This window comes from Cucurbita moschata, unplaced genomic scaffold (genome assembly GCF_002738365.1).
Source record: "Cucurbita moschata cultivar Rifu unplaced genomic scaffold, Cmos_1.0 Cmo_Scf00033, whole genome shotgun sequence".
Lineage (NCBI taxonomy): Eukaryota > Viridiplantae > Streptophyta > Magnoliopsida > Cucurbitales > Cucurbitaceae > Cucurbita > Cucurbita moschata.
In genome coordinates, this window is record NW_019268549.1 from 940,441 (window position 1) to 953,860 (window position 13,420).

The following is a 13,420-nucleotide window of genomic DNA, read 5'->3' on the forward strand; positions in this document are numbered from 1 at the left end:
TTGACATGTTGTATTCGTTTTCGGTCATTCATCTTTCAATATCAAACTTCACATTATTTATTTAATTTTTAATAACTATTTCAAGTTATTAATGTATACATTTCCAAATAATAATTAAAGAGTTCATAGTACATGAATAAGATTGTGTGTCTGTTGATATGATCCACATAATATATGAATAAGGTGATGTGTCTGTTGATATGATCTACTCCTAATTTGAATCAAATCGTTCATGTGAATACATCTGAGTAGGGTATCATATATAGTGAATTTATATAAGGGTTGTGTTTTGATTTGCATTAGTGGAATAATGTTTATAACCGATTCAATTTGCCTATCAGTTTAGCAACTTGACCAAATAATAATTTCTCAAAAATAATTCAATAATTAACTTAAGTACTCATTTCAGGACTAAAGCAACTTAATTTTCATTATAGAATCGGTGATATTTAAAGTGAAAAATGTAATTACAAAGTTAAAATAATTTTTTCTATTCGATGATCAATTTGTTTGTAATGATTATATTCACAGATAAAAAAAATTATCCTACGCCGAATTAATTAATTAAAGAGTTTAATTAATATAAAGTTGAATGTAGAATATCTGTAAAAGGCAGCTGAAGTAAAATTTATGATACAAACTCTACAATCTTAATAGTTTGAATGCACAAAAATCACATAAATGATGTATAAATCCTATGGTATGTTCCTCATGATTCCAAACATATCTATCTGCTCCACATTTTTGTAATACATCATACATTCCCAACGCCAAACGCTCGAAAACATCGAACGATACGACGTAAACGGTTTGAACATTGGCCTAACAATTCATTCATTACCCCATTCCTTAACCATATGACTTTGAAACAAATGACAGAAACCATTGGAACGATACCGCGTAATTGGGGATGACCTTGTCCTGCATAGGTTGCCTCGTTGCAAGATCGACTTCGAGTTCCCCAGATTTTATGACCTTTGTCCTCCACGATCGTTCATTTCGGTTCACTATTACGAGTTTAGATAAGAAGCTTGGGTTCTACATTCTATAGGAAGTATGTAAGCTGTTGCTTTTTTCTTGAACCTCCCTCTCCATACAAATCATTCCATTGCTTCAACTCATTCATAACTGATCCCTCAGAAGCAAAACTTGCAGCAACCTGCAATACGTTACACATGAGGATACGGGTTAATCTCTACGAACAATATTGAAAAGAAACTAGCTACATGTGAGATCCCACATCGGTTGGGGAGGAGATTGAAGTATTCTTTATAAGGGTGTGGAAACTTCTCCCTAGCAGACACGTTTTAAAAACCTTGAGGGGAAGCCCGAAAGGGAAAGCTCAAAGAGGACAATATCGAGCTGTTACAAATGGTATCAGAGCTAGACACAAGGGAATATGTCGCGAGGAGGCTGAGCCCCGAAGGGGGTGGATTGGGGGGTCCCACATCGATTGGAGAAGGGAACGAGTACTAGCGAGGACGCTGGGTCTCGAAAGGGGGTAGATTGTGAGATCCCACATCGGTTGGAGGAGAACGAAGCATTCTTTATAACGGTGTGGAAACCTCTCTCTAGCAGACGCATTTTAAAAATCTTGAAGAGAAGCCCGAAAGAGAAAGCCCAAAGAGGACGATATCTGCTAGCGGTGAGCTTGGGCTGTTACACAACACGAGCCCTGAAGAAGTCGTTTCACATCTCAAAATTAAGGCAAGAACAGATACTCACCTGATTTTTGGCCTGCCTCATATCATCCATATTTAAAGGCCTCAGAATGATGACTTGTTCCTCTTTTCCTGCCTCTTTCGTAACTGTAGTGTTTTCCAAATCATTTTTGGTCTCCTTCTCGATCTCGATCTCGATCTCATTTTTTGTCTCCTCCTTCTCCTTCTCCTTCTCGATCTCGATCTCATTTTCCGTCTCCTTCTCCTTCTCGATCTCATTTTTCGTCTCCTTCTCCTTCTCCTCCTTCTCCTTCATCTCTCTCTGCTTCTTTTCCTACAGCAGATGGAAGTTGCAGAAACTTATTAGCAGAAATTGATGATAACAATGAGACAGAGGAATAAGTTCAATGGAAGTTACCAAATCCTTCAATCTCTCTTGTTGCAAGAGCTCCCGAACAGGCCGATAAGCTGCGGTCACGCACAAATTCTGTTGCCAGACGTAAAGTTCATGAGCTGATCAATGGAACAAAGCAATTAATTCACAAGACATAAGTTAGAGGACACACCTTGAGATCACTTCCACTGTATCCTTCTGTCATAGTTGCAAGCTCCTTGAAATCAAGATCTTCAGCCTTCTCCTTTGATAGAAGAGTTCTCATGATCATTTCCCTGCTCTCCACGGACGGAAGACCAACCATAATTCTGTTCGATCGAATATATCTAACGGTTAGAACACGAGTCTCCCAAGAAGTTTTCGCAAACCAAGGATAAACATTATAATCTTACCTGCGCTCGAATCGCCTAATGATTGCTTCATCGAGGTCAAATGGCCTGTTGGTTGCAGCAAGAACTAGTATTCGCTCATCATTCCTAGTCAGGAGTCCGTCCCAGTGTGACATGAATTCATTCTTAATCTTCCGCATGGCCTCGTGCTCTCCCACTCTAGTCCGTTGGCCGAGCATGCTATCAACTTCATCGACAAAAATAATCGTGGGTGAGACTTTTGCTGCGAGCGTGAACAATGCTCGGACGTTCTTTTCATCTTCCCCAAACCATTTAGAAGTGATTGTGGACATTGAAACATTGATGAAACTTGCTCCAGCTTCATTAGCAATGGCCTTTGCTAGCATTGTTTTACCCGTTCCAGGAGGGCCGAAAAGTAGAATGCCCCGACACGGTTTAAGAAGCCCTCCTTTAAAGAGGTCTGGTCGACGAAGAGGAAGCATAACTAGTTCCTGTAAGGACTCTTTGATTTCATTCATAGAACCAATGTCTTCAAATGTCACCCCAATTTCATTTGCAGGGATAACCTCGGGTCTTATACGCTTTTCGAATTCGTTGTCGGGAGGAATTTCCTGTCGGAAGTGCCAACAGTGACCAGCACATATGAAAACAACACGACTCGTAAGAAACGTACTTCAAACATCAAACAAAGGTAATTAGATTACCAACAACTTATAAAATTAGTGAGCTTTCTCTTATGGGTTTCCCCTCAAGGTTTTAAAACGCGTCTGAGAGATTTCCACACTTTTATAAACAATGTTTCGTTCTTCTCCTCAATCGATGTAGGATCTCACAACCACCAACCCTTTGGGGTCAACGTCCTTACTGGCACATCGCCTGGTGTCCGGCTCTAATACTATTTGTAATAACCCAAATCCACCGGGCGATGTTACAAATGGTATTAGAGCCGGACACTGGGCGATGTGTCGGCGAGGACACTAGGCCCGAACGAAGGTGGTTTGTGAGATCCCACATCGGTTGGAGAGGGGAACTAAACATTCCTTATAAGGGTGTGAAAACTTCTCTCTAGTAGACACGTTTTAAAACCTTGAGGGAAAGCCCAGAAGGGAAAGCCCAAAGAGAACAATATCTACGAGTGGTGAGCTTGGGCCGTTACAATTTTAGTTGTTTGTGACCAAAATAAATGCAATCCATGAGGAATAGAATGAACTGTAATATGTTAAAGACTCAAACTTACAGGTGCTTTTTGTGGAGGTACATTTTCAACATCTTTTTTCACTATAGGAACAGATTTATCTGCCTCATTTCTGTTTTCTGCAGCTGGGTTTTCAGATTTCGATTCCGTCTTTGCCCCAATCGCCTCGTCCCTTTGGGCTACCTGCAAAAAGTTACATTTTTCAATATCATAATAAGAAAGAAGTACAAAGAGTCAGGTCTTTGAAGCAAATTCTCGAGACGTATATCGAACCTTAGATGATTCTGCGTTCGTCTCTAGCTTTAGAGTGTCTTTTCCTTCATTATTTCCTTCCTGGAATATACTCAATCCATGGGATAAACTGGTCCAGAACCAAACAGGCATCATTCATGGATACTTTATTGTCATTTGTTTCTCAATCCTAACAAGGAATGTGGTGCATACCTCTTGGAAGATATCAAAAGTTTTCCGTTTCGGTATTCGGGATCCCGGTTATTCATCAAATGATAGGATATCGCTGACACGACGATTTCTTCGATATAATTACTGAGAACCATGGTATCTGTATGGCAGATTGAACCAAGATCATCACATTCAAGATCATTTGCAGCAAGTACTTCAGCAATGTGGTTTTTATTATCTTGGAACTGAATCATCTTCATGTCTTCTGCCAATTGAGCTTTCCAGCTGACAAGATGGTTCTCATCTTCAGGGGGTCGAATTTCAACACTATATCGGAATAAACTCGTCAATCTGTTGTCAACATCTCCACAATCATTTTCGACATCGACTAATCGGGAACCGAGTACTAAAATAGATCCCGAGAGCTTGTTCAGAAATTTATGGAACAGATTGTACATCCTTGGTGACTGAAGAAGAAGTCTCTCAACATCTCTCAGATACAAAATTATGGAACTCGTTTCTGATACCGACATCAAGACCTGTAAGATTCAATTGATTTGACAATTTTTCAGACCATTACAAGCTCGGATAAAATAAGGTAACAGCTCATAAGTGGATTACCTTATAAAGTGACTGAAGAAAAAGTTTCTCATCAAAACACAAACCATTAGTGCGCTTGACAGAAGCTGAAAAAGACAATACTGATTTGGTTTGGCAAAACTAAAGAAACAAGGAGTAGTTAATATAGTTTCATTTCAAATTTATTTGGATTTTGAATTTAACCTGGGTTTGTTGAAGCATAGTTTGATGAGATACTACTAATATCCGACGCAGCAGAAGCGTTTCTCCGAAGTTTTGGAGGATTGGACGAGCCCTCGGTATATCTACAGATTAAAAAAAGGACCCCGAGTAGTAATTAAAACATAGCGTGCCTCTGATATAATAGGGAACAGCTACGAATAAAATTAAGGTTTTTGTATAACAGCCCAAGCCCACCGCTAGCAGATATTGACTGCTTTGGCTCCTTACGTATCGCCATCAGCCTCATGGTTTTAAAACGTGTTTGCTAGGAAGAGGTTTCCACACCCTTATAAAGAATGCTTCGTTTCCCTCTCCAACCAATGTGGGATCTCACAAACCACCCCCTTCGAGGCCAAGCGTCCTCGCTGGCACTCGTTCCCCTCTCCAATCGATGTGGGACCTCACAATCCACCCCCTTCGGGGCTCACACCGCTCGGTGCCTAGTTTTGATGTCATTTGTAACAGCCCAAGCCTACCACTAGCAAATATTGTCCGCTTCGGCCCGTTAAGTATCGTTGTCAGCCTCACGGAATTAAAATGCGTCTACTAAGGAGAGGTTTCCACACCCTTATAAAGAATGTTTCGTTCCCCTCTCGAACAGATGTGGGATCTCACAGTTTTATTGAAACTAGATAAACTAGATATGTTATGGTTAAACACGGAATATCCTACCTCGATGGAATGTCGGTCGTACTGCTTTGCCTTCTTAGGTTTCCTGTAAGAGAACGGAACAAGAATATGAGGAAAAAAGAGATGGTCAATAACTACAATTTTTGCTGTTGAACTTCAAAGGAACAGCTATAAAATTCTGTCGTTCAGCTTCATTGATACTATAAATCAATCAGAACAACCTTAAAATCAGCCATTAATTTTATCTGGTGCCAAGTGAAAAATGGTATGAGATCTTAAGCATGTAGAAAAAAGAACCATTTCTTGATAAGACAGAATTAACTCATCAACTGTTGTACGAGAAACATTTGTCTGGAGATGGAAAACATGTTTTTTCTTACCACAGGTATTCCCACTTGTCGGAAGAATCGAGAAGGAATCCCAAATGCTTGACATTCGCTCCAATGTCACCTCGGAAATGGACCTCTTAAATGACTGCACAAGTAAACATACGAGGAATAACTCCTTTCCTTGTCCTCCTCAATCAATATGTCTGTTGAATTCAAGTGATCTAGAAAAATATTCTTATCCTGTTGGCTAGAACTTACAGATTCTTTCTTGGGACAGCCATATTTGCTCTGCATCTGTAGAAAATTTAGCATTGCTGATGTAAGTCACATACGTTGCAAGCTATAACCGAAAAGATGAAGTTTAGTGTAGATAAAATACCTTTAGGGAAAAGTCGGAAACGTCTAACAACAACAACTTTGACTCGAAGTGATGCGCGAGAGCCTTGGCAAGCATCTGCTGGTAAAGTTCTTATGGACAAGAAATAGAAATAAAAAGACAACAAGATTACATCATACACTGCCCTGACAAGTATTGTTCGTGACACGGTACTTGAGGTAGAAGTGTCATAGTTTATACCTGTTGGTCCTGAAAGCAAAATAGCTCGACTTGCTGGTGAAAGGTTTCTGGTGTGCCTCGAGATGTCGCAGTGCTTCAAATGAACATATGCAGCACTCATCAAAAGCACCCGCGTCCTCTCGCTGTGATTATAATCAGAGAAACATCAGTTAAGAGTAGTACATGAAAATATGAGAATGTAATGTTGAAATGTCATGAAGGATCCATAGAAACTTCACACAATCAAGAATTTTTATAATGATAGCATGATTAAGTTCTAAACAGTGAGCAACCTTGAAGTTTACAAATTAAGGAACACTTAAAGCGACAATGATTCTCATTTCATATTTAGTACAAGAACATAGCTGAAAGACAGCAGCCATCAGAACATTGAAAGCTAATGGATAAAAAAGAAGAAAAGAACAAGGAAGCTGTAATGGCCCCACCGCTATCAGATATTGTCTTCTTTGGGCTTTCCCTTTCGGGCTTCCCCTCAAGGTTTTTAAAACGTGTTTACTAGGAGAGGTTTCCACGCCCTTATAAGGGTGTTTTGTTCTCCTCCCCAACCAATGTAGGATCTCACAATCCACCCCCTTTCGGACCCAGCGTCCTCGCTAACAATAATTCCCTTCTTCAATTGATGTAGGACCCCCAATCTACCCCTTTGAGGCCCAGTGTCCTTGCTGGCACACCACCTCGTCTCCACCCCTTTGGGGCTCAGCCTCCTTGCTAGCGCATCACCCGAAACCTAGCTCTGTTACCATTTGTAAGGGCTCAAGCCAAGATATTGTTCTCTTTGAGCTTTTCCTTTCAGACTTCCCCTCAAGGTTTTTAAAACGTGTCTGCTAGGGAGAGGTTTCACACCCTTATAAAGGGTGTTTCGTTCTCCTCCCCAACCGATGTGGAATCTCACAAAAGCTCAATAAAACCCATCGTGTAAATGTAAGTTTTACCATAACCTCTAATTTCTTGGAACTGGTATGTAACTAAGATTCCATGTTTTGATTATTAATAGAAACAGGGTGATATCAGGAAGGGGCCACAAATAACGATTAACTACATAAACAATCTGGCTTAAAACCAAAATCTATGAGCAAGAACAAGTTTCCAGCACACCTGATCACTAACAAGAGAAGGAAAGATGTTGAAAAGATGATAGAAGAAGGAATCATATTATTACCTTAGATAATAAGGAAACTCATCACAGGTGACATTACTGTTTTTGCCATCAAGCAGCTGCCTGGTGAGCTCCTGTTCAATCTTTTGTCCTGTAATCACCTCAGAAGAGGCATTCACTCCAACCCATTTGCCAACAGCTTGTCCAGAGCTTAATCCAAGGCCCACCCCAACACCAACACCCAAAGCAGACAGAAAAATGTGCTTCTGTTCCATCACCACCACAAAAACAACACAAACCCCAAACACAATTTCCTTTTCTCCTTTTCCCAAACAGATTGAAACACAAATCCGATCCTGAATCACTTTCAAACCCAGCAGCTATTAGGTAGCTGACGATGATCCATTGAAAGAAGAGGCAAAAATTTGGGATGAATATCCGTGGAAAGATGGAAGAATGGTGGAGATTGAGAAGGGTATTTGCAGAAAGAGGGAACGAAGAGAATGAGTTGGTGAGTGTTGTTTTGTTTTGTGTTTTTTGGGGGAAAACGAGAGAAAAAATTGGATTGTGAATCCGGAGAGGAGGTTGGTCGGAGGGTGTTGAAAGGGGGGTTTGAGTAAAGAGAGCTATATATAGCACGGGCTGTCCTGTAATGGTGGACGTTCAAAATTGCCTTCCTAATTTACCAAACTAAAATACCCAAAAAGGCTTACTTCCCTAAGCCTTCTTTTGACTTCCCATTGCTTTCATGGCCTTCAATCCATCCATCCATCCCCCTTCACCATCAAAAACACCCAACCCCCCAACTTTTTCCCCATTTTCCCTTATACATATATGATATTTGGCTTGCCTAGCCACTAAGTCTTTGAAAAAGCAAGAATAAAAAGTGTATTACAAAGCATACATTGTCCAAAAGATTAATCTTTCTCTTCTTTTCCCCTCAAAAGTTGAATCTTTTTTGAGCTGCACACACACCACATCCATTTTTATTTTTAATTATTAATTTGCTTCGTGATAAGACATTAATTATCATTTTAAAAGTTGATGGTTCAATCCTCACCTCTATAATTTTTAAATTAAAAAAAGATCGTGTATTATATCTTACATATTTGACTGTATTAAAGTTCGTACTGTCACATTACACGTTACGAAGTAATTTGTTAAAAAAAATTGGTTTAAAACGGACAACCGTTTGAGGACAGTTAAAGATTAGAAAAATAGTAATTCAAGTATTTTTTTTTTTTAAAATGGTTGGGATGTAAATGTTTAAAATATTTAAGGTATGTGTTTTTGGATATAGAAGATAATTATGTCTGTAAATTAAAATTTGATTTGTTTTTATTAATTTTATATATGGAAATAAATATTAAATAATTGAAGTATTGAAATAGTATTAGTAATTATTTTATACTTTATATGGTACATTTTTCCACTTTTGTTGATAAAATTATAATTAATTAATTAAGGGTACGAAAAAGTAATTAAATTAAGTTTGGTATTATTTGATATATTGTTATATTAATTAATTAATCAATCAAAAAAATAAAAATAAATAATCCATTTACTTTTGAAATAAATAATTCAAGTTTCTACAAAAATAACTGAATTAATATAAATTAATTAGAATAAATAACTAATAATAAAATTTTAGCACAATGTGCGTGCAGTCACACATGACATCGTTGTATGCAATTTTATTTTGATCATACTTTCTCGAACAATTTTATTTTAGCTAAATGACTTAATATTATTGAAAGCCAAAATAATTAAGATTTAAATTTTGAAATTTTTTATTTTTATATAGTCTATGAAATTTTGGTTTATTTGTAATTAATCTCTTATTAAAAAATGAACCCAACTCGGCTATAAATTTTTTAGGTTGGTTCATTTATTTAAATTTTTATTTTAGTAAAAAAAAAATTAGTGGGTAAAACATTTATTTATTTATTTATTTTCAACGCATTTAATTAAGATTTACTATAGAATTTGAATATATATTTTTAAAAAAATTACTTCTCAAAATAGTTAAAAATTATTTTTAAGAGCAGTAAAACAGTAATTAAGTTTACTAATTAAATGCTTAATAATGTATATAAATTTTTGTTATAATAAAAATGTATTTTTTAAAATTAACAATAAATTCAGGTGAGTTCGATTCAACTCAATCTAGTTTTAGAGGAACTCATAACTAGCCAAACTTATAAAACTTTCATTTTATTTAAATCAAACTCAACTTAAATAGTACGAGCTGAATTTAGTTGATTGAATTTTTCGAGTCTCGAATTTCTTAAGCACCTCTATCTTAAAGTAAAATTAATTATTATTATTATATAAATTTCACTAAGTGGGACATATTCTAAATTTTAAAAAAAATGACATGTCAGTAATTCAGTATTCGATGAATTTGATGCATTGCAATAATATGTCGATAATAATTTGACGTACATTATTTTGAATAATGATTGGATGGAATTGAATAATGATTGAAAATAATATACATAACTTTTCATTTAAATATTATTGGTCACGATATTAAATATAAAAAGGACTGACATTATATTATATACTTTCGGTGGCATGGTAGCACACCACATGGGACTGCCCAAAAAGGTTTTGTCCCAATTTTTTGGTCCTTTCTTTTCTTAATTTTCTAAAATTATTAATTCATTTTTCAAATTTTACATTAAATAACAAAAGCTCTCCAGAAGGCGGCTACAAAAGGTATATTATAATCTTTTTTAACTTTATTTTTAAAAATTATTTATTTATTTATTTTTACTCTACCTACTCTCATTTTATCTCGTGGCTTATTCTCTCCTACTAACCTCATGCTAAATTGGCGGTTTATCTCGGGTCTAGCATTTCAGTAAGAACATTAAATGATAGGGGCTTATCAGCAGCTACAGATGTTCGAGAATAGGAATGTTTATATAAATCAAAAACTTGATCCGTCTAGACTACTCAACACAGACCATAAAGATGGTTAGTTATATATTGGGTTGGTTTGAATATTTTGAAAACAAAAAATAAAGGTCGATTCGCAAGTTGACATTTTTTTGGTCGAGACAATCTGACCAATCCGAAATAGGGATATAATCAAACATGACCCTACCTTAGGTTAAAATTATTATGAAAATAAAAAATATATGACATTTTTAAGCTGAAATTAGTTATTTAATGCAACATGTATCAATCCAATCAACTCAACGTAAAAATAGAGAGTTGAGTTTGGATGAGTTGTGAACTATTTTCTGGTTGTTCCTATCACCTATTTATTAAACAAAAAATGTGAAATTGGTCAAAAAGATTTTTTTTTTTTTATCCAATCCAATTCAACTCGTATACACACCTATTATGAGATCCCACATCATTTGGAGGGGAACGAGTGTCGATGTGAGTCATCGATTGTGAGATCCCACATCAATTGGAGAGTGGAATGAAACATTTTTTTTATAAAAGTGTGAAAACTTGTCATAGCAGAAACGTTTTAAAACTTTGAGGGAAGTTCGAAAGTGAAAATTCAGAAAAGATAATATTTATTAATAATATTTATTATCGGTGGACAGATTAAATAGATAAAATATTTATTTTAGAAAAATAATAGGAAAAAAATGGAGGCCAATTATTTAAAATTTTGATGACCCACATGACAACCATAATGCTGAATTGGAATGCTTTAGCATAATTGTCTCATTATGCTCTTTTTTGTATTAAAATATTTTTTGTTTTTTTTTATTTATTTTTTTATTTTTTAATGTTCATGGGACCTTTTGAAAAGAACAAGAACAACCAATTCTCCATGCCAATAGATCTTGGTTTGTGTGTATGTTTATATAATAAAATTTATTAAGGTTTTATTATCTTAACATTTAATAATATAATTCAACCCTTTTTTTAATGAACCAACTTGTTTAAGGTACCGACAAATTAAATTCCGCGCATATGGATTTTCGATCGGTATCTAAAAAAAAAATAAAAAAAAACCACATTAGGAAACTGTTCTTCCAACTTTCAATGGGTCAATTTTAGCAAAGATGAACCGTTCAGATTTATTTTTTTTCTTTTGAAATCGAATATTCAAATTTTTATTTTATATTTGTTATCTTAAAGCGGCACCATTATTCGTCATCTTTCATAAACATGTTAAAATTATTATTCGAGTAAAAGTTTGATAGACTCTTACCACACCAAAGTGAATGAGGAATATATAAATAAATTGAGACCACATCTGAATTAAGAGTGATTATGAGAATATGATGACTTAAAAATGTTTAAAAGTTTGGAATGTTACTATTTATACTAATAATGTGTACCTTTCTTTTCAATTATCTAATCATGAAAACTCTAAAGTTAGGGTAACTCTCGGTTGAATGTCTGGAGCCATGAACGGCAAAATCTAGATTCCATTTTGTCTTTTTGCTTTGTTTTTCTCCTTTTAACTAGTCTTTCACTTTCGATGTTTAGCTTTTTTTTTTTTTTTTCGTCGTCTAATTTAAATAATAGCTACCAACTTTTTGGTGGCTTTCCTTTTCCCAACATTTTTTTTTTTAAAAAATATGTGGTGGAAATTATTGTGGAGAATTCCTCCTATTATTCATGAAAAATAAATTATGTAACGATCCATAGTATATATTGCCCTCTTTTGGCTTTTCCTCAAGGTTTTAAAACGCGTATGTTAGGGGAAGGTTTCCACACCCTTATAAATGGTGGTTTGTTATCCTCACCAACCAATGTGGGACATCACAGAGCCAGACATCAGACGATGTGTCAGCAACATTCTTGCTATTCCTCGAAGGGGGTAGACACGAGGCGGTGTGCCAGTAAGGATGCTGGGCCTCAAAGAGGGTGGATTTGGGGGCGTTCCTACATCGATTGGAGGAAGGAAAGAGTTCCAGCAGGGACATTGGGCCCCGAAAGGAGATGGATTGTGATGTCCCACATTGGTTGGGGAGGAGAACAAACCACCATTTATAAGTGTGTGGAAACCTTCCCCTAGCATATGCGTTTTAAAGCCTTGAGGGGAAACCCGAAAGGAAAAACCCAAAAAAGACAATATCTGCTAGCGGTGGATCGAGGCAATTACAAATTGAAAACTCTATAGTTTTGCTCTCTTAATTTTGAAAATGGTTAGTCACTCACGTTTTCTAAATGTTCACTGGTTTGAAAAAGTTGAGGATTGTACTCTTATTTCAATTGAAATTGATGTGCAACACTACCTTAGTTCGTCTCAAAGCATTATTGTACGTCCAAACTCACTGTCAACTCGGGTTATTGAATTTTCCATAAGATTTTAGTGGTGAATTTTATTGAATTTTTCTAGGTATTAGTGGCACCACCATCAAGTTGGTAGGTGCATTAGGTTTATTGTCGCAATTGGTCTTGGTCGTCATACTCTACTACAATAAGACATCGTGGATCATTAGAGGAGGATGCTGGAAGGAATGCTCAAGAACATGGGTTTCGTGAGGAAGAAGAAGTAATCTAGCCTTGAACTGGTTTAGGTCAGTGCGCACCTCGATCTGGATCAACAAGCGCATGATCCAACTATTTAGATAACAATCAACAATTCGTCATTCGATCAACAGTCAGCCGGTCCAATCAATTGTTCGGTTAAGTTGGATTAATATGGCTAAATTTCCTCTTGATACTGTTGAATAGGTTCGTTTACCATGATTCTTATAATTTTAAATTGAAATTGTAGTTAAGGGCGGGGTCAATAACCTATATGTGCATGAAAATCGGAGAAATTACCTATTTGTGTGCATGGAAAATACTTTAGATGGTACGATCTTGATTTCTCGATATCAATTGTGATTATGTGCATATCTTAGAATATTTTCTCTACGTCAAGTTTGGATTCGTTTAATTTCTTAAAAATTCAGGTCGACATCAAGTTTGTTTAGCATATCTGATTTTACGACTAAAACAACCGTGGTAATCTTGAGAATCGAGGTCATTTTTTTTTTTTTTTTTTTTTTTTTTTTT

General features: G+C 36.0%; 1 protein-coding gene across 2 annotated transcripts; it reads right to left on the reverse strand.

The window, feature by feature from the left end:
- Window positions 1–602: 602 nt before the first annotated feature.
- On the reverse strand, window positions 603–8,142 carry LOC111430214 (ribosome biogenesis ATPase RIX7-like). 2 transcript variants are annotated; one of them, XM_023066380.1, is made up of 17 exons: window positions 7,499–8,142; window positions 6,340–6,461; window positions 6,142–6,230; window positions 6,021–6,056; window positions 5,814–5,907; window positions 5,476–5,518; window positions 4,786–4,886; window positions 4,624–4,688; window positions 4,045–4,541; window positions 3,874–3,961; window positions 3,643–3,783; window positions 2,448–3,016; window positions 2,228–2,363; window positions 2,080–2,148; window positions 1,936–1,995; window positions 1,726–1,854; window positions 603–1,159 (listed from the first exon to the last, which is right to left on the reverse strand). In XM_023066380.1, the coding sequence occupies exons 1-17, from the start codon at window positions 7,708–7,710 to the stop codon at window positions 1,046–1,048; spliced, it is 2,565 nt and encodes an 854-aa protein (XP_022922148.1). In that variant the 5' UTR covers window positions 7,711–8,142; the 3' UTR covers window positions 603–1,045. The 2 variants fall into 2 exon arrangements, with proteins under 2 accessions (XP_022922148.1, XP_022922147.1); XM_023066379.1 differs by having other exon boundaries at window positions 1,726–1,995.
- Window positions 8,143–13,420: the final 5,278 nt, after the last annotated feature.

Coding starts and splice junctions, on each gene's coding strand:
- LOC111430214 (XM_023066379.1), bottom strand. CDS start 7,710: ATGGAACAGAAGCACATTTTTCTGTCTGCTTTGGGTGTTGGTGTTGGG. Junction 4,887..5,475: donor ACGACCGACATTCCATCGAG/GTAGGATATTCC, acceptor TTTAATCTGTAG/ATATACCGAGGGCTCGTCCA. Junction 4,689..4,785: donor CTATGCTTCAACAAACCCAG/GTTAAATTCAAA, acceptor TGTCTTTTTCAG/CTTCTGTCAAGCGCACTAAT.